This window comes from Stegostoma tigrinum, chromosome 14 (assembly GCF_030684315.1).
Source record: "Stegostoma tigrinum isolate sSteTig4 chromosome 14, sSteTig4.hap1, whole genome shotgun sequence".
Lineage (NCBI taxonomy): Eukaryota > Metazoa > Chordata > Chondrichthyes > Orectolobiformes > Stegostomatidae > Stegostoma > Stegostoma tigrinum.
The window spans coordinates 71465889-71490147 of NC_081367.1; the positions used below are offsets into that span (position 1 = coordinate 71465889).

The 24259-nt window shown below is 43.4% G+C and overlaps 1 protein-coding gene across 2 annotated transcripts in view; it reads left to right on the forward strand.

Moving 5' to 3' along the window:
- Positions 1-24259, forward strand: part of plod2 (procollagen-lysine, 2-oxoglutarate 5-dioxygenase 2) — a 147487-nt gene that overhangs the window by 34352 nt on the left and 88876 nt on the right. For both annotated transcript variants that reach the window (XM_048542003.2, XM_048542004.2), the window contains exons 2-3: positions 14365-14456; positions 18200-18336. In XM_048542003.2, coding sequence (XP_048397960.1) covers positions 14365-14456; positions 18200-18336 — 229 coding nt within the window. The remainder of the gene's footprint in view (positions 1-14364; positions 14457-18199; positions 18337-24259) is intronic.

Sequence of the window (24259 nt, forward strand, 5' to 3'; positions counted from 1 at the left end):
TTATAACTTGCAAATTGAAAATCTGATGATCTCTAAATTTAATTATTCGTTTCAGTCTGTGCTGTTTTCCCCGCTCTCCAATGATGCATTTTCCCCCTGGGCTTCACTTCCAGCCACCATACATTGTGCTCCTGAGATGCTGCTTGGCCTGCTGTGTTCATCCAGCTCCACACTTTATTATCTTGGATTCTCCAGCATCTGCAGTTCCCATTATCTCTGATACAATTCCGTCCTGTTGCCCTGATGCACTTGAATAGTATGATCTGCCACACAAGACAACACTTTACTGTACCTCAGCACACATCAAATCAATAAGCTCATCAAATCACATCCCAACATTCAACACACTCATCAACCCGTTACTCACTCCCAGAAGGGGCAATAAAGAAGAAGTAGTAATTGAAGTGCATTCATCGCCCCAGAGTGTGACTTGGCCTCTTGTTTAAACAACTGCTATACCAATCAAGCATTTGTCAATATTAACCCAAGAATTATCAGGAGTCCTGCAGTGCACTATCATTATCTTTATTTATCTTCATGGCCAAGAGGTTATTTTCACACTGCCCTCAGGGTTAGATCCTTTCAGTTATCTGATTCCCAGTCTTTTCCTGGCTCTTGCAATGAGTTTCATTGGCCCTAACCTTAACTTTCTGAAAGGTGAATGAGTTTTGAGTGAGTTAAAATCATGTTCTCCTGCACAATTTGTCTCATCAGTCTAGTACCGCCCCCTTGATCACGACCCCACCCCCAAGCACCAAACCATCATCTCCAACACCATCTATGACCTCATCACCTCAGGGGACCTCCAACCTCATTGTTCCCCAACCCCACACGGCCCGTTTCTATCTCCTTCCCAAAACCCACAAACCTGCCTGCCCTGGTCGACCCGTTGTCTCAGCCTGCTCCTGTCCCACTGAACTCATCTCCACCTATCTGGACTCCATTTTCTCCGCTTTGGTCCAGGAACTCCCTACCTATGTCTGTGACACCGGCCACGCCCTCCTCCAGAACTTCCAATTCCCTGGCCCCCAACACTTGATTTTCACTATGGACGGCCAGTCCATATGCACCTGTATTCCTCATGCAGATGGCCTCAAGGTCCTCCGCTTCTTTCTGTCCCGCAGGCCCAACCAGTCCCCCTCCTCCGACACCCTCATCCGCCTAGCCGAACTCATCCTCACCCCCAACAACCCCTCTTTCGATTCCTCCCACTTCCTACAGACAAAGCGGGTGGCCATGGGTACCCGCATGGGCCCAAGCTATGCCTGCCTCTTTGTAGGTTACGTGGAACAGTCCCTCTTCCACACCTACACGGGCCCCAAACCCACCTCTTCCTCCGTTACATTGATGACTGTATCGGTGCCACCTCTTGCTCCCCAGAGGAGCTCGAACAGTTCACCCACTTCACCAACACCTTCCACCCCAACCTCAAGTTCACCTGGGCCATCTCCCACACATCCCTCACCTTCCTGGACCTCTCAGTCTCCATCTCAGGTAACCAGCTAGAAACTGATGTCCATTTCAAGCCCACCGACTCCCACAGCTACCTAGAATACACCACCTCCCACACACCCTCCTGCAAAAATTCCATCCCCTATTCCCAATTCCTCCGCCTCTGCCGCATCTGCTCCCAGGATGAGACATTCCACTCCCACACATCCCAGATGTCCACGTTCCTCCAGAACCGCAACTTGCCCCCCCGCAGTGGTCGAGAACGCCCTTGACCGCATCTTCCGCACTTCCCGCAACACATCCCTCACACCCCGCCCCCTGCCACAACTGCCCCAAGAGGATCCCCCTTGTTCTCACATACCACCCCACCAACCTCCGGATACAACGCATCATCCTCCGACACTTCTGCCATCTACAATCTGACCCCACCACCCCAGCCATTTTTCCATCCCCACCCTTGTCTGCCTTCCGGAGAGACCACTCTCTCCATGACTCCGTTGTCCGCTCCGCACTCCCCTCCAACCCCACCACACCCGGCACCTTCCCCTGCGACCGCAGGAAATGCTACACTTGCCTCCACACCTCTTCCCTCACCCCCATCCCAGGCCCCAAGATGACTTTCCATATTAAGCAGATGTTCACCTGCACATCTGCCAATGGGGTGTACTGTATCCACTGTGCCCAGTGTGGCTTCCTCTACATTGGGGAAACCAAGCGGAGGCTTGGAGACCGCTTTGCAGAACACCTCCACTCAGTTCGCAATAAACAACTACAACTCCCAGTCGCGAACCATTTTAACTCCCCCTCCCATTCCTCAGACGGCACGTCCATCATGGGCCTCCTGCAGTGCCAGCAACTCATATTCCGCTTGGGAACCCTGCAGCCTAATGGTATCAATGTGGATTTCACAAGCTTCAAAATCTCCCCTTCCCCCACTGCATCCCAACACCAGCCCAGTTCTTCCCCTCCCCACACTGCATCCCAAAACCAGCCCAGCCTGTCTCCACCTCCCTAACCTGTTCTTCCTTTCACCCATCCCTTCCTCCCACCTCAAGCTGCACCTCCATTTCCTACCTACTACCTCATCCCACCTCCTTGACCTGTCTGTCTTCCCTGGACTGACCTATCCCCTCCCTACCTCCCACCTATACTCTCCTGTCTACCTATCTTCTTTTCTCTCCACCTTCAGTCTGCCTCCCCCTCTCTCCCTATTTATTCCAGAACCCTCTCCCCACTCCCCTCTCTGATGAAGGGTCTAGGCCCAAAAAATCAGCTTTTGTGCTCCTGAGATGCTGCTTGGCGTGCTGTGTTCATCCAGCCTCACATTTTATTATCTTGGATTTTCCAGCATCTGTAGTTCCCATTTTCATTGAAAATGGTTGGTTATTTTTAGTTATTTAGACGTGAATTTTTGCTGGCAGTTCCAGTGCGCACAGCCAGGAAAATTTCCAGCTCTGTGATCCCAACTTGCAAAAATGGCTGTTTGCAGTCAGATTTTCAGCATGGGGTGAGCGTTGGTTTGGATGATGGGGGAGTTCGAATTAGAAGTTGGAGCAGGCTATCCTGGATCAATATTTGGAGGCTGTTGGTGCAGTGATAGGCAGAGACCACAATGTAACAAAAAGACCCATTCAAGCCTCACCCTCACCGCATGCCACATTCCCCACGCCCATCCATACTGTCGAACTGCCTCTCTCTTACCTTTCACTCAAATGAAACTAATCCGTTCATGACCCCTTACAGCCCATATGCCACCTCACGCACCTGTCCATCACCCTATGCTTTTGGTCCTGCTTTGCCAAATCGCGCAGAACCTGCCATCGGCGCACCTCAGGAACTGTGCAGCCTGGAGAGCAAATAAAATTCTGTAAAGTTTCAAGTGTTTGTGGCAGACTTCATTATGTTGAAGAAAGCAAAACTCCCATTTATATAAGAACTATATTGACATTCTTTTTACATTAAAACGCCTTACATGAAAACGCCTCACATGAAATGACAAACCTTTCATTCCATGTCGCAAGCATTGAAATTCGCAGTCCCACATCAAAAGAGTAAAACCACTTGTAGCTGTCAATCAGATAATGAAAGGGAAGGTACGCCACTGTGGTAATGGATTATTGTGAAATCAGTCTTGCAGCTACAGTTTAGTGATGCAAACCTTCAAGCTTCTGTCAGACAGAGTGACATGGCAAGCAATCATTTCTTTTTACCCCTTCAGACATTCTTTTAAAAAAAGATTTACCTTTTAAGTGCCTTGGCACCTTTTTGACAACTTCCTTTGATGGATTGTGCTGATAATTTGTTTTGCGCAAGTGTGCTGGCTCCTCATAAGTGCATTTGTGCAGCTTTTATGCACATTTCTGCCTACTTTTATCCATTCCAAAGGGGCACCTTGCCCCCTCTCCAGGGGCAGATCCAAAGAGGTGCCTTGCCTTTCCGAAGGTAATCCCTGGTCATCCAGATGAAGTTGAGATCTGCTGTGAGCAGGTCTAATGTACACAATTCTGGTCTCATGCTAAAGGGATGCCAAGAGCAGATCCGAGGGGAGGCCACTGATGGTGTAAACAGTCAGCTGCATCCATAATAAAGTGTGCATGCAAAACGTAGCTCACGCCTTTTGAAAATGAGAAATGCCACCTTCAGGACTTGGGATTTCTGATCACTCATGCCATTTTCACCACATCAGAGAGCCCATCTGACATGGTCAAAATCTGGGCCTTTCTGCAACAAGGGAAAGGACATTACGTGAAGTTGGCTATGCTGATCGCAAGCTTCTGCTGAACTGCAGTTTGTTGGATTCATCTTGGCAGAATACTGGGGACTGTGGTCTGTCTAAAATGTACATTTTATTTACTGGGTGGAGGAAAGAAAGCTCACTGCTGTCTGGAATTGAAACTTTTCTCAAAAGGCCATCTGTAACCAGTTCAGAGGCAGTGAAATGCTGCCGGATTGCCACGCAGTTTATATTTGTTATGTCAGAACATAATGAGAGCATTTAGCTCTTGAGAGTTGTACGTTTCTTCTAAAACCTGAGACTTGTAGTTTTGAATAATCTGTTAATGGACTCAGCTGTGATATGCCTGCTGTATGTTATATTCTGGCAACATTTCAGATTGGGATGCGAATCTCTTTATTCCATGAGGAATATTGGAGGTGGGTGATTCTTATCCCTGTGCGCGCACTGCTGGAATTTTCTTCAATTGAAGAAAACTTAGGAGTGTGTAAAGGAATGAAAACAGTCACTCAGTCTGAGCCATCTTACCTCTATGTCAGATTCAACATGGGAGTTATGTGGAGCTTTCCATTATTAAGGAAGTACTGCATTGTTTACCAGGGAAGGAGGACAGCTATGTGTCACTACAGTGTCACTAAAAGTGCTGCAAACTACCAACACAGTGACAGATTTGCAAATAGTTTGTGCCTTCCTATTTGCAACCTTTGAACTAAAAGAATTTTCAGTGAATGGAATCTGGTTTGTAATAAATCATAACTGCCCTTCCAAAGATTACAAAATTGTTCTTCTGGAAAACCTTTCTTTGGCTTGTAGTTGCTAAATGCGTGAATATCTTGAAAATCCTAGTTAAAATAATATGTCTGTTTATAAAAAGTACCAGCCAGTGGAATGATTTGCTGCAGCATACATGATTTCTTACAGCAAATTATTTTGAATAAAGAGAATAGAAAAGCCCCATTTAGAATAGAGCAGAAAACAAAGAGAATAGAAAAGGGATATAGGAATTAAGTCTTTTGACCACCTTGGGCAAAATAGTGATGGCAGCATTTTGGAAACGGGCTGATTCAAACTGCTGTTTTAAATTCGCACAAACATCGACTGCAAAATATTAACATATATTCATACCTTTGTTTTTAACAACATAATATGTGGGTATTTGTAATCCTTACGGGGGGGGGGGGGGGGGCGCGCGAATCAAACTGGACATTGGGATCCTGAATGGGGTCTTGTTGAGATTTTGGAGTCATGAGCTCGAAGGCAGCATGTCCATTGTGGAGCTCTGACCAGGTTCTCACCATTGTCCAGCTGTGCTCCATCTCTTGACTGTACTCGCTGAAGGGCTGTCTCAATTTTCAAGCCTCAAAATACAGTCACAGGAGAAAGTTTGTGAAGTGCTGTCTCAGTGCATTAAAGGAACTTTTTACTGTTCCTTCCTGTTTCATTTATTGACGCGCTGAAGAAGCTTGTGAAACTTTTCTCTCCCTTTTTTTTCCACTCCCACCTCCGCTTTTTCTTTTTCACTCTGTGACAAAAGGTCCAGTACTTTGCCAAATAAATGATGTCAGTGCTGGGGAATGCCATCTTGTATCATCGTGATGTTTTATGATTATGGTTATACAGAGTGCATGCCTTCAAGCACATAATTTTTTGAAAGGTTGAGTGTAGGTGGATCCTGCCTTAAATAGACCAGCAGCATTATATAGAGACATGCAACGTGTGCAATAGAAAAGAAACTGATCTATTTGTTTAAACATTAAGCATTCCTTAGCCTACAATTTGAAAATGTACTGTGCATGTTTCTAGGCTCTCCATAATGGGCAGAACGTTTAAGTCTGAGAGTACGCAGAATAAATTCATTTGGTGGAAAGGTAGAAAATTGTAATGATGAGAGGCTTGAGAAATTGGATTGCTGGACCAAGAAAGGTTAAGAGAATATAACATTAATGTTTTTAAAATTAGGAAAGGATTTCCTCTAGTGAATAGGACAGTGTTATTTCTTTAAGGATGTCAGTAACCTGTACATCAATCTAAAATGAGCAGAGTCATAGAATCATACACATGTAAAGCACAGAAATAGACCCTTCAGTCCAACTCATCCATGCTGACCAGATATCCTAAATAAATCTAGTCCCATTTGCCTGCATTTGGCCCACATCCCACCAAATCCTTCCTATTCATAGACCCATCCAGATGCCTTGACCAGCCTCCACCACTTCCTCTGGCAGCTCATTCCATACATGCGACACACTCTGTGTGAAGATGTTGCCCCCTGGGTCCCTTTTAAATCTTTCTCCTGTCACCTTAAATCTATGCCTTGTGGGTTAGAATTCTCTCAACCTGGGGAAAAGACTTTGTTAGTTTACCCTGTCCATGGCCCTCATGATCTTATAAACCTCTCTCTAAGGTCACCTCTCGGCCTCTGGCACTCCTGGAAAAATAGCCCCAGTCTATTTGGCCTCTAAACCCTTCCTGTTCATATACCCATTCAGATGCTCATTCAGAAGGTCAGGAGGAATGGGATACAGGGGAACTTAGCTGCTTGGATACAGAATTGGCTGGCCAACAGAAGACAGCGAGTGGTAGTAGAAGGAAAATATTCTGCCTGGAAGTCAGTGGTGAGTGGGGTTCCACAGGGCTCTGTCCTTGGGCCTCTACTGTTTGTAATTTTTATTAATGACTTGGACGAGGGGATTGAAGGATGGGTCAGCAAGTTTGCAGACGACACAAAAGTCGGAGGTGTCGTTGACAGTGTAGAGGGCTGTTGTAGGCTGCAGCGGGACATTGACAGGATGCAGAGATGGGCTGAGAGGTGGCAGATGGAGTTCAACCTGGATAAAAGCGAGGTGATGCATTTTGGAAGGTCGAATTTGAAAGCTGAGTACAGGATTAAGGATAGGATTCTTGGCAGTGTGGAGGAGCAGAGGGATCTTGGTGTGCAGATACATAGATCCCTTAAAATGGCCACCCAAGTGGACAGGGTTGTTAAGAAAGCATATGGTGTTTTGGCTTTCATTAACAGGGGGATTGAGTTTAAGAGTCGTGAGATCTTGTTGCAGCTCTATAAAGCTTTGGTTAGACCGCACTTGGAATACTGCGTCCAGTTCTGGTCGCCCTATTATAGGAAAGATGTGGATGCTTTGGAGAGGGTTCAGAGGAGGTTTACCAGGATGCTGCCTGGACTGGAGGGCTTATCTTATGAAGAGAGGTTGACTGAGCTTGGTCTCTTTTCATTGGAGAAAAGGAGGAGGAGAGGGGACCTAATTGAGGTGTACAAGATAATGAGAGGCATAGATAGAGTTGATAGCCAGAGACTATTTCCCAGGGCAGAAATGGCTAGCACGAGGGGTCATAGTTTTAAGCTGGTTGGTGGAAAGTATAGAGGGGATGTCAGAGGCGGGTTCTTTACACAGAGTTGTGAGAGCATGGAATGCGTTGCCAGCAGCAGTTGTGGAAGCAAGGTCATTGGGGTCATTTAAGAGACTGCTGGACATGTATATGGGCACAGAAATTTGAGGGTGCATACATGAGGATCAATGGTCGGCACAACATTGTGGGCTGAAGGGCCTGTTCTGTGCTGTACTGTTCTATGTTCTATGCTTTTTAAATGTTGTAACTGCACCAGCCTCCACCACTTCCTCTGGCAGCTCATTCCATCCACCACACCACCCTCTGTGCGATAAAGTTATACTTTAAAATCTTTCCTCTCCCACCTTGAACCTATGCCCTCTAGTTCTGGATTCTCCTACCCTGGGAACAAAGACTTTGAGAATGCACCCTATTCACGCATATGGTCTATAAGATCACCCCTGAGCCTCCAATCCTTCAGTGAAAATAGCCCCAACATATTCAGCCTCTCCCTGTAGCTCCAACCCTGACAACATTCTTGCAAATCTTTTTGGAACCCTTTCAAGGTTCACAACATCTTCCCCACAGCAGGAATACTAAAATGTCACTCGGTTTTCCAAAACCGGCTTAAACAATGTCCTGTAGAGCCACAGCATGACCTCCCAACTCTTACACTCAGTGCACTGACCAATAAAAGCAAGCGCATGAAACTGAAAACAACAAATGCATGAGGTGCGCTTGGTGGTATTCATCAGTGCATTGAGTATAGGAGTGAAAAGGTCATGTTGTATCTGCATGGGACATTGGTTGGGCCGGTTTGGAATACTGTGTTCAGTTCTGGTCTGCCTGCTATAGGAAAAATGTTGTGAAACTTGAAAGGGTGTAGAAAAGATTTACAAGAAAGTTGGAAGGTCGGAAAGAAAGCTCCTGAGATTTTACACCCATGCGTTTTGTAACCTCTTTGAATTGATGATGTGTTGGCTGTTTGAACTATTGCAGTGCACCTTGGGGCCTAACATCTCCAATTCTTCAGAATAAAAGCCAAGGAGATACTCTCCTTAGGGTTGTACTTAAGTAAGTCCAGGATAGAAAACGAAGAAGCGCAAACAGCGATAACCGTGTTTCACTGAAACTGAAAATGTGGTTTATATTTTTTTTAAATTTTAGGATTTTTAAAAAATCTAACACATGATACGGAAGGTATATTCTCATAGGATCCAGGGTGAGCCGGCTTCATGGATATAAAGCTGGCTTGGTCATAGACAACAGAGTAGCAGGGAAGGCTGCTTATCGGAATGGAAATCAGTAAGTCGTGTGTTCCAGAGGGATCAGTGCTGGGACTTTTGTTTCTTGTGATGTATTTAAATGATCTGGAGAAAAATGTAGGTGACCTGATTAGTAAGTTTGTGGATGACACCAAAATTGGCAGAGTTACACATAGTGACAGCAATTCTCAAAGGATACAGCAGGATGTAGATAAATTGCTTACTTGGCAAGTGGAGTTTAATCTGGACAAGTGCAAGATGATGCACTTTAGAAGATCAAATTCAGGTGAGAATTATACAATAAATTGCAGAAGCCTTAGAAGCACTGACATACAGCGGGATCTGGAGTGCAGGTCCACAGATCCCTGAAAGTGATAACACATGTAGATGACAAAGTGTGGAGCTGGATGAACACAGCAGGCCAAGCAGCATCTTGGGAGCACAAAAGCTGATGTTTTGGGAGTCAGGAAGGTGTAAAGCATGCTTGCTGCCTTTGGCCAGGACATCGAATATATAACTTGCTAAGTATGGTACAGCTGTACAAAACTTTAGTCAGGCCACATTTGGAATATACTGCTCAGTTCTGGCTGCTACACTATCAGATGGATGTGGATAATTTGGAGAGAGTGCAGTGAATGCTGACCAGGATGTTACCTGGTCTGGCAGGTTTTAGTTATGAGGAGAGGTTTTGATATATTCGGATTGTCTTCACTAGAAAGATAGAGGCTGAGAGATGACTTAAAGAGGTCTGCGAAATTGTGAGAAGCATACATGGGGTGGATAGCCAGAGGCTTTTTCACAAGGTGGAAAGGTCAACTGTGTGAGGGCACAGGTTCAAGATACGAGGAGGAATGTTTAAGGGAGAAATGGGTGAAAATATTTCACACAAGGTGGTGGGTACTTGGACCATACTGCCAGTGGTTATGTTGAAAGCAGGCATGTTAGCAACATTTAAGGTGTTTCCTGGTAGACACATGAACTGGAGACAAACGAGTAGAAACCACACATGGGCAATAAGCGGTGGGTCGAAATAAGGACTAGGATTGGCTCTGACTTGATGGGCTGAAGGGCCTGTTCCTGTGTGTTGTATAATCATTGAAGTACATTAATTTGTCAAATTTAATAAAAGAATAGATCATATGCCTTTGGTTCTTTCATTAATTCTATAGATTTTTTTTCCCCCTGCAGTTCGGGATTTCAGAGTTTCACAAGTAGACCCTCATAACTGTTCTGCCTTTTTCTCAGATCTTGGCTGATTTGCACCTCAAATCCATTTACCCAGTTTTGAACTATCCTTGGGGAAGATTTCACTCCTAATTCTCATTAATATTATGGTCTCTCGTTCTGTACTCCCCATCAGAAAAAAAATTGTATCTATGCTATTGAAATCCTTGATAAGTTTAAGGTTTTGAGTTAGATACATAGAACATAGAACATAGAACAGTACAGCACAGAACAGGCCCTTCAGCCCACAATGTTGTGCCGACCATTGATCCTCATCTATGCACCCTCAAATTTCTGTGACCATATGCATGTCCAGCAGTCTCTTAAATGACTCCAATGACCTTGCTTCCACAACTGCTGCTGGCAACGCATTCCATGCTCTCACAACTCTCTGCGTAAAGAACCCGCCTCTGACATCCCCTCTATACTTTCCACCAACCAGCTTAAAACTATGACCCCTCGTGCTAGCCATTTCTGCCCTGGGAAATAGTCTCTGGCTATCAACTCTATCTATGCCTCTCACAACTTACGTCCTGTAACAGCTGATTCAGTATTTTTTTATGGAATAATGTGTCTGTAGTTCCTGTTAGGAAATGAAGCCCACTTCTGTCTCTTTTCCTTTGTAATACAGTATTCACTGAGCTGTATACTAAATTGAACATCCCATCAATAATTTTCTGAACTTGTCTCAAAATAGCAGATGTCATCATGTGGATTAGTGGCCCAAAGTAAATGATGCTGTCATTTACAATTGAATTCTATAAAACACAAAATGGGAGCATATTTAAAAACTACAACATCGCTTTCAAATGCAATGAGGAAATCTGTCAGAGGCTTGCTAACTAACTTCCTTCATGAGAGTCTAGTTGTTTATAAAATCTGCAGGGATGATTCTGCAGTCTGGAGATCTAGTGTAGCAAATTCTATTTGTTTAGTCTTCAAAAGCTTTGTGTCTGAAAATCCTACTCTTGAGCAGGATCTCAACAGCTGTCTGTTCAGATCAAGTTCCATTTTGCAGAAACCCTCCTACTCTACTTGCTTTGCTCTTTTGTTTTAACTCATTTTATTCATTTTTGTTGACTCATTTTGATGGAGTTTGTCAAACAAACTTAACAATGCTTCATATATATAGGAGTGCACAAATAAATCCAGTTGTTCACCTGCTTCATTACATGATCCCGCACTTTAATACGTGGTCTCTTTAAGTTTGCACCAGTTATGTAAAACCATATTATTGATGCGTACTTTCATATTGAAGGAACAATGTCAAAGGATTGTTGACATTGTCAACAATCAAAGGAACTGCCCTTTGGGCAAGAAATGCTGGCCTAGCTGGTGCCCACATCCTGTGAGTGAATATGCCAGAAATTGGGTTGAGAATTTCACAAGACTGGTTCTGTCTGCACCATCAGATGCCTTTGAAACGCTGGTAGATCCATGAGAGTTGAATATATATGAAAAGCAGAATACTTCAGATATTGAAAATCTGAAATAAAAACAAACAATGCTGGAAATACCAAGCAGATCAAGCAGAACTTGTGGGCTGGCACGGTGGCACAGTGGTTACGGACCCAGGTTTGATTACACCTCAGGTGACTGTGTGGAGTTCTCCCCGTGTCTGCGTGGATTTCCTCCGGGTGCTCCAGTTTATTCCCAAAGTTGTGCAGCTTAGTCTGACCATGCTAAATTGCCCATAGTGCCCAGGGATGTGCAGGCTGGCTGGGTTAGCCATGGAAAATGCAGAGGAGGGATGTGGGGGGGATGCACTTCAGAGGATTGATTTGGACACAATGGGCAGAATGGCCTGCTTCCACATTAAAGGACAGAGAGAAAACAGCGTCCATCTTTCAAACCAATAGAGTTGGAACAACTTAGAGATGCAGCTTCTGTGAATGAGTTAATGACAACAGGAAGTTCTGTGATAGGATAAAAGAGAGGAGAGGTTTATCAGTGTCGATTTAAGCTGATGATCAAAGGAAACGGTGATGGGGCAGGAATCGAAATACAAGTACACTTAAAACATACTCCGTCTGGCTTCCCTCAGTTCTGAAGAAAGGTCCAAATCAGAAGAATTAATTCTGTCCTCTCTCTGCATAGGTGCAGCCTGATTCACTGAGTATTTCCAGCAATTTCAATTTTATAACTCATGGCTTTCAAAGATTTCCACAAAATCTTCCAGTTTCACTCTGTAGTTTTCAATCATCATGTTCTGTAAGTATCCGATGTATAAATGCAAGTATTACTGAAAGGTAGTTTCTTCCTCAGACCAATTGTTAGCAAATGATGCACAGTGATCCGTGTAGAATGCTTCTCCTGCAAGATTATAAATTGGTGATAATGCACTGAATTTTCAGAGTTTATCTTAAAAATGGTGTGCAAGGTCTGGGTAGATAAATCTCGGCACTGAATCCAAGAGGTCCACTTTCACTAGTAAAGAGAAGACCTCTGACAAACCTAATGTTCCAATAGAAAAGTTCTTACCATGACTTGTGCTGAGGAATAGGAAAAAAAGATGTTGAAAGCATACCGAGGAAAGGGAAATAAGCGTACAAATAGTGTAAATTGTGACTAATAGCATAGTAAGATTGATGAATGCTACTATAACTGGACTAAAATCCAGAGTCCCATATAATGTTCTGGGCACCAGGAATTGAATCATTCCATGGCAGATAGGGTCTGTTTCCATGCTCTCTGATTCTTCAGACCAGCCAGTCTATACCAACTGTAATGTCAAACTGAAACCCTCCCACCCATCTGTGTTTGACCTGTATCCTTCCAAACATTTCTTATTCTGGCATTTACCCAAAAGTCTTTTAATGTTGTAACTGTACCTACATCCATCACTTCCTCTGGAAGTTCATTCTTCACGTGATCACCCTCTGTGTTTCAAAATAAAAGTTGCCCCCCATGCCTTTTTAAAATCTTTCTCCTCTTACTTTAAAAATATGTCCCCCTAGTCTTGAAACCTCATAACCTAGGAGAAAGATGCCTGCCTTTCATCTTAGCCGAGCCTGTCATGATCTCATAAACTTCTTCTAAAGTCACCACTCAACCTCCTCCATTCCAACTAAAAATGTCCCAGCCCATCCAGCCTCTCCCCATAAACCAAACCCTCCATCCCCAGCAAAGGCCTGGTAAATCTCATCCCAACCGTCTCCGTCTTAATGTCCATCCTGTAGCAGGGCGACCAGACCTGGATGCAGTCTTCCAGAAGAGGCCTCAACAATGTCCTGTAAAGCTTCAATATAATGTCTTGACTCCTATATGCAAAGGTCTGAGTGCTGAATGCAAGCATGCTAAACACCTTAAACCACCCGACCTGTATGTGATGCAAACTTCAAATAATTACGTAAAGGTGAATTGAATCTGAATTCAATGAAAAATCTGGAATTAAGAGTCTAATGATGACCATGAAACCATTGACAGCTGCTAGAAAAATCCATCTGGCTCACTAATTCCTTTGTAGAAGGAAATTGCCCTTCATACCTGGTCTGGCCTTTGTGATTCCAGCCTTAGAGCAGTGTGATTGACTCCTAACTGTCCCGGAGTAATTAGACATGGGCAATAAATTTTGGTCTTGCCACTGACACCCACATCTTGTGAATCAATAAAAAGAAAAATAGCACATGGAAGTGCTTACGACAAATGGACTACAGCGGTTCAAGAAGGCAGCACATCAGCGCCTTCTCAAGAGCAGCGAGGGACAGGCAATAAATGCCCAGCAATGCCCACGCCCTATTAGTGAACAGAGGAAAGACGAGTAAGGAAATGTAACAAGACGACAAACTACCTGTTCAGGGGGGATGTGTGGCCCAGGAGTTCCAGACACGAAACTTGATCTTGAGAAAACATTGAAGATTCTCCGTTTCACAACGGAACAATTATTTTACAAGGCCTATTTTTCATAGACTTGCTCCTTGCATGAAATGCTACACCTTTAGCAATATCCTTCTGGTACCGAATATATTTTTTCATGGAGAGTACCATCTCAGACAGTTTAATCTTTCTCATTTTGATGCTGACTTGATACAAAAACAGAAATTGCTGGAGAAGCTCAGCAGGTCTGGTGGCATCTATAAAGAGACAAACAGAATTAACATTTTGAGTCCAGTGACCCTTTTTCAGAGCAGTCAGTGGCCTCTCAACATTAACTCTGCTTTCTCTCCACAGATGCCAGATCTGTTGAGTTTTTGCAGCAGTTTATGTTCTTTGTCAACTGTTCTTTGTTTTACTTTAGTGACTGGCCTGATGTTTGTTGACTACGTGTGCTAATTTGTTTTTGTGAATTCATTGCAGGTCTCCTTGTTGTAGTAGTATTCTGATCTGTTATATATTTTATTTCAGAAAATCTTCTGGTGCTTACAGTAGCAACCAAAGAAACAGATGGCTTCAAACGCTTCATGCAGACAGCTAAGCACCTCAACTATACAGTCAAGGTAAGCACTTTCAACATAGTTCACAAAGAGAGTAGTAAGGGAATGGAACGCTTTGCCTGCAACGGTAGTAGATTCGCCAACTTTAAGTACATTTAAGTCGTCATTGGATAAGCATATGGACGTTCATGGAATAGTGTAGGTTAGATGGGCTTGAGATCGGTATGACAGGTCAGCACAACATCGAGGGCTGAAGGGCCTGTACTGTGCTGTTATGTTCTATGAGTGCTTCAAGTTCTAAAGTTTCAAAGTAATTTGTTGACGTAGTCATGGTGCCTTTATAAACCTAACTTTCTCACATAGTCTTCCTACTCCTTTTGCAACCATCATCGATTAAAAGCATGACTAATCACTTCCTTGCCTATTGTCTTCATTTTAGGAGTTAAATCATCTCTGCCTTGGCTGTTACTGCAGAGATAACAAGGTGTGGAGCTGGAGGAGCACAGTGGCCAGGCAGCAGCCGAGGAGCAGGAAAGCTCAAATGTCAACTTTCCTGCTCCTCTGATGCTGCCTGACCTGCTGCATTCCTCCAGCTCCACACTGTGTTATCTTTGACTCCAGCTTCGGCAGTTCTTGCTATCTCTGTTACTGCAGAGGTCTTAAAGCAATGACCTGGGCTTAAGCATTTTCATCCATTTCATCAGTTACCGTCACAAGGTCACGAGTGGGGGTGTTTGCTGATTTGTTCAATGAAAGTTCAGTCCCATTTGCAACTCCTCAGGTACTGAAGGAGGCTATGTATCCAAAAAGGCAAGGCCTAGGCAATGTTGGAGCATGCACTGGAAATGGGGAAAGTATGTTCTTGCCGTACAAATGCCTGATTGTCACCGTCAGAAAAGTCTCTCTTCACTTCTCTCATGTTTAGTAAATACATTTTATGCGTGAGTCATGGAGGACAATGCAAAACGGCAGAGTCACACAAAACAGTAGAAACCCTTCTGCCCGTTGAATCTGCACCAATTAAAAAACTACTTGTGAATCTACACTAATTGTCTTGAATGTTACAACACTTCAAGTGCACATCCAAGTATTTTTCAAACGTGAGATTTCCCACCTCAGCTACTCTCCCAGGCAGTGAACTCCATGCCCTCACCACCCTTTGGATTAAATAAAAACCTCAAGCCCCTCTAAACCTCCTGCCATTCACCTTAACATGATTCCCCCTTGTTATTGACCATCCACTTAAGGCCCACAGCTGCATTCTATCCACCCTGTCCATTCCCCTCATCATCTATATACACCTCCATGAGATTCTTCCCTCAGCCTACTTTGCTCCCAAGAAAACAACCTGAGTTTATCCAGCCTCTCTTCATTGCTAAACTGCTCAACCCCAGGCAACATTCCAATGAATCTCCTCTGCAACCCCTCCAGTGCAGCGAGGTCCTTCCTATTGTGCGGAGACTGGAACCGCACACAGTGTCCCAGTGTTGTTGCAGCTGTGGCCTCACCAAAGTTCAGCACAGCTGCAACAAGACCTCCCTGCTGTTATAATCTATGCCATGACTGATAAAGACAAGTGTCCACCTGGAAGTTAAATATTGCAGGGTTAAGGTCCAGCTGTAACTCTGACGAGTATCTTGACAAACCTAGCTCAATTCAACCTTTCAAGATTAGATACTTCACACTTGTGTTCCAAAGGTTTAGTTAGTAATGCTACTCAAGTAATAACTCTGTAAAGAGACTAATGAAACCTGCGTATCAACCACAGGGCAAACACGGCTTGGTTTCCAGAAGCCAGCAATTTTCCATTTGAATGTTGAATGTCGAATCGTGGGAAAACTTTACATCTGAGTCCATATCAATCTAATATTTACAGGAAAGATGTGGAAGTGTTAGAAAAGGTGCAGAGGAGATTTACCAGGATGTTGCCTGGAATGGAGGGAAGATCTTATGAAAGAAGGTTGAGAAGCTAGGGCTTTTCTCTTTAGAACGAAGGAGGATGAGAGGTGACTTGATAGAGGTGTACAAAATGATCAAAGGTATAGATAGAGTAGACAGCCTGAGACTTTTTCCTAGGGTGGAGGTAGCTTTTACAAGGGGGCATAATTTTAAAGTGAAAGGAGAGAGATGTAGGGGAGACGTCAGAGGTAGGTTCTTTACTGAGAGAGTGGTAGGGCCGTGGAATGCATTGTCGGAGAGGGGAGTGGAGTCAGCCTTATTAGGGGCATTTAAGCGGCTATTAGATACGCACATGGATGATAGTATAAGGTAGGGGTGGAGGTTAGATAGACTTTGCGTTTTGGGTAAAAGTTCGGCACAGCATCCTGTACTGTGCTGTACCGGTTTATGTTCTATGTTCTGATATAATATCAATATCCATCGATTCCTCTTTCACAAACTCTGGCGCTGGCATAATGCGGGAAGTAGGTGATTTGAGGTTTCTGCAGTGAAATACCTCTGTCCTGGTCTGACATTCTTTGAGCAGTGCTTTAGGATGGTGAGCCTGGTAGTGGGGGAAGAAATTGTGAATGTGGATGCACTCGCAACATAAAGACCGTGTTCAACTCTTTAACCTGAAACAAGAAGAGTGCTGGAGAAACTCAATGTAGGGGCAAATTGCTTCAGATGATGGAATCTGTATTGAAAACAAAAAATGCTGGAAATCACAGTGGAGAGAGAGCAAGTTCTGAAGCAGTCATCTAAACTTGACACATTAGCTGTCTCCATGGATGCAATGTGATGCCCTGTGATTTCCAGCTCTACCTACTTACAGTGCCAGAGAAACTCAACAGGTCTGGCAGCATCTGTAGAGAGAAAACTCAAGCTAACAGTTTGAGTCCAGTGACCCTTTATCAGGACTGAAGTTAGTTGGGAAGTGATGGCGTTAATGGTCAGGTTGGGGAGATAAGGGAGAGAGAATTGGGTAGAATAGATGGAGATAGTGCCCAAAGAGAGGGTAAAAGGCATATGCAATCAACGGGATTGTTGATGATAAGCCAGGAGGAAGGCAAATGCTGAATGGCTGCTAACAGGAAGTGTGTATAATTGAAATTGAAATGATTGTGCTCGGTGTAACTCATACAAATTGGACCTGTGGGTGTAGGGGCGGGCTTAATATATTTCAGACCCATGTTACAGCTGGCCAGACTGATTGTCTATTTGATGGGTGGACCAGAAACTAAACATCAGGAGCCTGTCGCTTGTGATTTAAAGGGGTGACTGGAAACAGAGGCAGTTTTTCCTTAATCATGAAACCCTCTTCTCACCTACCCACAGCCACTCTTTACCCCCATCTCTGATGTCACCACTCTGCCAAGAGCGTTCATGCTAAGGCTTGGGGCAGCTGCTGCCAGTGCATAGTGGAGAAAGACCACAGCCTGAGATCTTTCAACTGAGATTAAATGGGGGTCTGTTCTGTGATCGGCCCCTGCCACTGCCTCAAATATATGTACCTATAATTCTTTACGAGTAAGAAATGTCTTGGGTCTGTTTGTTAGATAGTCAAACTCCAGTGTTTGTTCCTTTATAATGCTGTTGTACAGATCTGAATTACTTTAGTGACTATGTCTATAAATATTCTTTTACAAATGAAGTTTATTTTTGAAAAAAAAACATCAGGAGAGTTCCAGTCGTAAGAAGCAAGGGTGTTAGAGAAACTGAACAGGTCTGGCAGTATCTATGGAAAAAGAAAGAGTTAACGTTTTGACTCTGTGCAAAGTTTTGACTCTCTACAGCTCTTCTTTGGAAGGAATGTCAGTCTTTGCATGCTCATGTGAAATGAGTTTTTGTTTTGCTCCTTTGTGCAGGTACTTGGTGCAGAGGAGGAATGGCGTGGGGGAAACATACCTCACTCAATTGGTGGAGGACAGAAAGTGCGACTGTTGAAGGAAGAGATGCAAAATCATGCTGACCGTGATGACCTTGTGGTGTTATTCACTGACAGGTACGGTGTGCTTGAAACGGTTGTCCTGGAAAACTGCACTGCTTGGTGGCATTTGGGTGGATGATTTTGTGGAACCTTGACCTATTGAATCCAGTTATTCACTGCTTTGGTGCATGTAATTGATAGCATGTTTTAATACTATGACTGACAGGAACATCTCTGAACTGCTGTGTCTGATGTGGCAGAGTTTGAAGTATGAGTTCTATTTATGCGTTATCTGGCCCACGGAGGAAGGAAATGTTCATCCTGTCTTGTTGACTGCTTTCAACATTTTATTAAATACTCTTTAACCAATTCTTATGTTTAGAAATAACCTACTGTGGTTTTGAGTATCATTGAACAACACACTGAAGGGTCAAAATTCTTGCAAGCCATTTTGTTGCTTTAGTTAACATCTTCGTGACTCTTCCTCAGTGCTATTTTTGTAGCCAATCTATTTCCTCACCTGGTACTGTTTCTTTACTGTGAATTACCATTTAGCATGGGGCTTTTGTGACAAAGCAAAGAGCCTTTCTTCCTTAAATGATGTAATTGAACTTGGATGGATTTATCCTGATAGTCATCCACGGTTTCATGTTCAACATTTCAAACAAAATCTGAAATTAATAATCTAATGAATTGAAATACCACCATCTGCCAAAGTGGGATGCAAACCCTAATCCCCCTGACCATTACCCTGCATAATATCACTAGGCCCTGACTCCCCACTTCAACTGGACTTCCCACCAATTTATTAAGTTGATGGTCACCTTCGGTGCAAAGAGGTGCTTCATTCGTCTCTGCTTTAATTCACCCTTTACCCTGAACATGTACCCTTTCTGTCTGGATATTTTAATCCTGCTGAAATGTTGTTCAGGTTTCCTTTAGGAAGCCCTCTTTCCTCAATGAGATACTATTATCTAACTGTTAACTCCTCATCACTGTTCCACCTGATCTCAGAGATGAGCTTTTAAATTGCTGTACCCCGTACTTGCAAAATGAAAGAATATAATGGAGAAAATGTAACTTTAACATTTTACGTTACAGATAGTTTTTAAAAATGAGTTTAATGTAAAAAATGTTTTCCAGTAATTTTCGCTGGAGTTGGCCCTATTTTCCTCCATTATTTTTCCACTGTTCTTTGCCAGAGTTACAGCAGGAGATCAAGAAATCTCTGCAGGAATTTTACCCTGTTAATTTTACCCTTAATCAATTCATTCTGTCGTGCGCATTTTGAGCTGAAAGCTAGACAATAAAGATCTGACAGATCTCTTCACAAAGTAAAATTAATTGGCTTAACAGAGAATGTTCAAAGTGCTATGGGCACTTGAAATATGCTTTTTAAATTCTGAAGAAATTTGACAGCTACAATGGACTGTAAACTGAGTGCACATAAGAGTTCCAGATGTATAAAATGTTCTTGTTCTCAGTTCCATTAAATGCAAGCTTGGTTACACTGGTAGTAATCTCAAATTCTTGTTTTTACTTCAGAATGATGAACAAAACTTGGTTTACTCGCTTCTTATGTGTCAGTATAGTATTCCAAATCTGTCCTAATTATAACATGCCAGAGTATGTAAATCACTGGGCCCACGGCAGGAAAATAGCTGTAATTTGGCACTGAATTGACCATCAGCCTTATTTGCTCACCACTGCAGAGAAAAGCTGTAACAATGACTTTGGGAAATGTAAATTGTTACTCTGGTGTGACCTTTTAGAACGTAATGGGTCAGAACAGATCAAGCTTTATTTTGCTCTTAATCTGCTGCAATTGATGTGGCTGTGTTTCATTTGTGGTGGCATTGATTTTAAGAAGTGACGCAGTATTCCAGTCTCTAGCTCAGAGTTTGTTGTTTCTAGCTGTGTACAAATATTCATGGCTGAATCCAACTGTCTACGCCTGCAGCTCCCAGAAGAGTTAACCTGATGCTTTGGCTGTTGCTGTCTCCCTCCACTGCATTGTCCAGCTTAGCAATACGGTGAATAATTTGTGAAATCTGTATTTCTGAGATGAGCAACAACTAGAATCTGGAGTGTGCGTCCGAAATGCTCACCAGCAAGAACTTTCATTAAACTTATTATGACACAGTTGAAACTAAGATGCATTCAGCACTGAGATACTGAGTGAGGAGGCAACTGCCCAGTGATATTATCACTAGATTATTAATCAAGAGACCCAGGTAATACTCTGGAGAGCAAAAACATAAATTTCTGGAGAAACTTGGCACATCTGGCAGCTTCTGTTGGAGAGAAAGCAGAGTTAGCATTTTGGGTCTAGTGACTCTTGTGCAGAATTGTTCTGGAGATCCATGGCAGATGGTGGAATTTGAATTGAATAAAACTATGGAATTAGAATCCAATGAAAATCTGGAATAATGAGTCTGATAATGACCATAAGGCCATTGTCTGACTGTTATAAAAACCCATCTGGTTCATAATATCCTTTAGGGAAGGAAACTGCCATCCTTACCTGACGTGGTCTGCCTGTGAATCCAGACCCACAGCAATGTGGTTGACTCAGCTGTTCTCTGGGAAGTTAGGGATGATCTGTAAATGCTAGCCTAGCTAGTGATGCGCACATCCCATGAATAAATATACAAAGAAAAATTGTGTACTGAGTTTTCTGAGATTCTCTGGCCTAATTCCCTTGGTTACCAGAAAATTTGAGCAACATGACATTTGACATGACTGTGACATTAAGGCTGCAGATTACAGACAAAGATTTAGTTTTCCAGTGCCGTTTTAAAACAGGTATTTCATCACTTGTGGCTAATCCATTTAATTTGAACAGAAGTGGCCCAGATTTGATTCCACCCTCTAAGCTTTTTCTTTCTTTTATCAACCCTCAACCTTCCCACTCCTGTCCGTGCACTTACCTCCAAGTCGGTTTGGCTTAAAATTGAGCACACCAACAAGATGATAAAACTTCCACCTGCACCAACATTTGTGTTGATGCTAATGTGCAATATTTGAGAAATATATTATGTTATGGTTCATTGTCCTTTTCCATCCTCCTCCACGCACTGAATGTTATCTTTCTGTGCTGTAACTGTCCTGTGGCTGCCTGTACTAAATGTCATGAGCACACTGAGGAAATGTACCAATACAGATTGCTGCAATGAGCGTAAGAGGATATAATTACTGATTCTAATTGTATGTTTGTAAACTGTTCCTGCCATATTGTGGCATTTTCCAAAAACATTTTATTCTTATGCTTTATCTTGGAGTTTCAAAGGATGCCTGGGAAGTGGCAGGTTTATTTTAATACCTGTTACCCACATCCTGGTCGTGCCTTAGTTATGTTAGTGCTCTGGCTCAATAGAATCTCTGTTTATCTTCCTGAAGTTGCCGTTTCTAATCAGTGACCTCTCACCAGAAAATTCTAATAAACTGACATTGATCTGAAATGTTAACGCTGTGCCTGTCCCGTCAGATGCAGTCTGATGTCTTGAGTCTTGAGAGGACATTCTGATTTGGTTTTCTCAGATTCCCAGCATTGGCAATGTTTGGTTTTTCAGGGAACATGATTGTAAATTTGAATTCTGTAAGATAGCGACTGTGACATTAAAGCTGTAGGTTGCAGACAAAGAATAGCTCCCTTTAGGGGCGGCACAGTGGCTCATTGGTTAGCACTGCAGCCTCATAGCGCCGGGGACCCGGGTTCGATTCCAGCCTTGGGTAACTATCTGTGCAGAGTTTGCACATTCTCCCCGAGTCTGCGTGGGTTTCCTCCGGGTGCTCCGGTTTCCTCCCACAGTTCAAAGATGTGCAGGCTAGGTGGATCGACCGTGCTAAATTGCCCGTAGTGTTCAGGCGTGTGTGGGTATTAGGGGGAATGGGTCTGGGTGGGATGTTCTAAGGGGCGGAGTGGACTTGTTGGGCCAAGGGGCCTGTCCACACTGTAGGGAATCTAATCTAACCTAATCTAATGTCCTTTTGAGAAAGGTAATTAGTCACCAGTGGCTAATCCAGTTTGTATATATCACTAGTGCAGTGTCAAAATAAGAGAGTCTTGAGACCCAAAATATTGGTTTTGCTTCCTCCCCACAGATGCTGTCAGACATGAGATTCTCCAGCAATTTCTGTTCTTGTTTCAAATTTCCAGCATCCACAGTTCCTCTGTTTTATTGTTCAAAATGGGTGATAAACTGCTTGCTGCTGTTCCCTCACAAACCATTATGAAGATTACCACATGAACTGCAGTATGTTTTTGAGAACTGGCCAGGTACATCATTACACAGAAGCAAAGTAATCCAAATGCTGGAGATCAGAAATAAAAACACGGGAAATGCTGGCGAAGTCAGGTTGCTCTGCTCCACAGTTCCATTTCGACACTTCAGTACTGCCCACCACCTGTCACTTTTTCTGAAGAGCGTTACTCAGACAGGAGAAAATGAGCAATTAGTATCAGCAACCCTGAAATCATGTCTGCACAGAATGCCAAAGAAAATGCTTTCGCCGAATTGTGAAGAATCTAAGGCTGTTTTGGAAGTTTGTAATGCGGCAGGACCCTGGAAAGTTTGCATTTTTGTAAATGGAACTTGGAATAGTTCTGACTCCTTTTATGTGACCTTTTGCACATGCATAATCAGTGTGATTTCTGAGGACCAAGGAAGTTAAATGCCCTGACAACCAGTTGAAAGAAATGATCTTCCACCCTGTCTCAACAGTTGTTTCATTTTTGTTTTGGTGTTGTTTCCATTGAAGGCCTAGATATACACCAGACAAGAATTTATCAATTGCTAGATGACGTGTCCATCAGCTGTTTCTCATGATCTTTGCCTGATAAGCCCCAGCAGACCCCATAGTTTGACTGGAAGGGGGAAGGTCGAATTATAGTTGACCCAGAATTCTTTTTATTCATTTGCAGAATAAAGCATGGCTGGTTAGGAACATTCATTGCTCTTGCAAAGGTGCAGGTGAATCATAACTTGAACTGTTGAAGTCCCTGAAGGTGTGTCGATAACCACAATGATGTCAGGAAGGACGGTCCAGGATTTCGATCTGTTGACCGTGAAGGAACAGTGACGTTGTTGCTAGCCAGGGTAATGTGCAACTTGGAGGTGAGCCTACAGGGAGTGATGTTCCCTTGTATCAGCTGCCCTTGGCCTTCTCGGTAACATGTCAACTTTATCTTGTATTGGAGCTGTCACAATGACCTCCTGCTGTTTCACACTACTGCTGTGCAATAGCAACATGAGAGGCATTCACCACTAATAAAATGATGATGCCAAGTCAGAAAGGTGACCTGGCTATATCACAAATGAGTGATGTACTGGGTGAGTGTCAGTGCTGGTATGATGCTGAGTGTATGTTCCACGTCCTGAAGCATGGTGGATTGTATCAAACAGCATGTTTCTTTGACCATTCACAACAGCACCGGCCTTACTCAACAACTCTGTATCTGCAAACCTCTGAAGGCTGTACCCAACATGAGGTGTGGTTCTACAATCAGACAGCTTTTACTAAATAATCCAGAGTGTGCTACAAATTACACTGCCGACCAGTTTAATATTGTCATTCAGGCTCGCAGTGAGGCATTCTCGGTCATAACCTGGAACATGCACAGGTTGCTGTCCTTTGAAGAGAAAAGAATATTGCATAGACTAAAATAAAACAAAGAATTGCAGGTGCTGGAGATCTGATACACAAAGAGAAATTACTGCAGGAACTCAGCAGGTATGTGGAGAAGAAACAGAATTAATATTTTGCACCCAGTACTCCACCTCCAGAACTGATAGCTAGGAAGAGATGGGACGTGAAAGAGAAAGAAACCTACAGCACAGGAACAGGCCCTTCGGCCCTCCAAGCCTGCGCCGATCAAGATCCTCTGTCTAACCTGTCATCTATTTTCTAATGGCCTGTGTCCATTTGCTCCCTGCCCGTCCATGTACCTGCCCAAATATACCTTAAAAGACGCTAACGTGTCTGCGTCTACGACCTC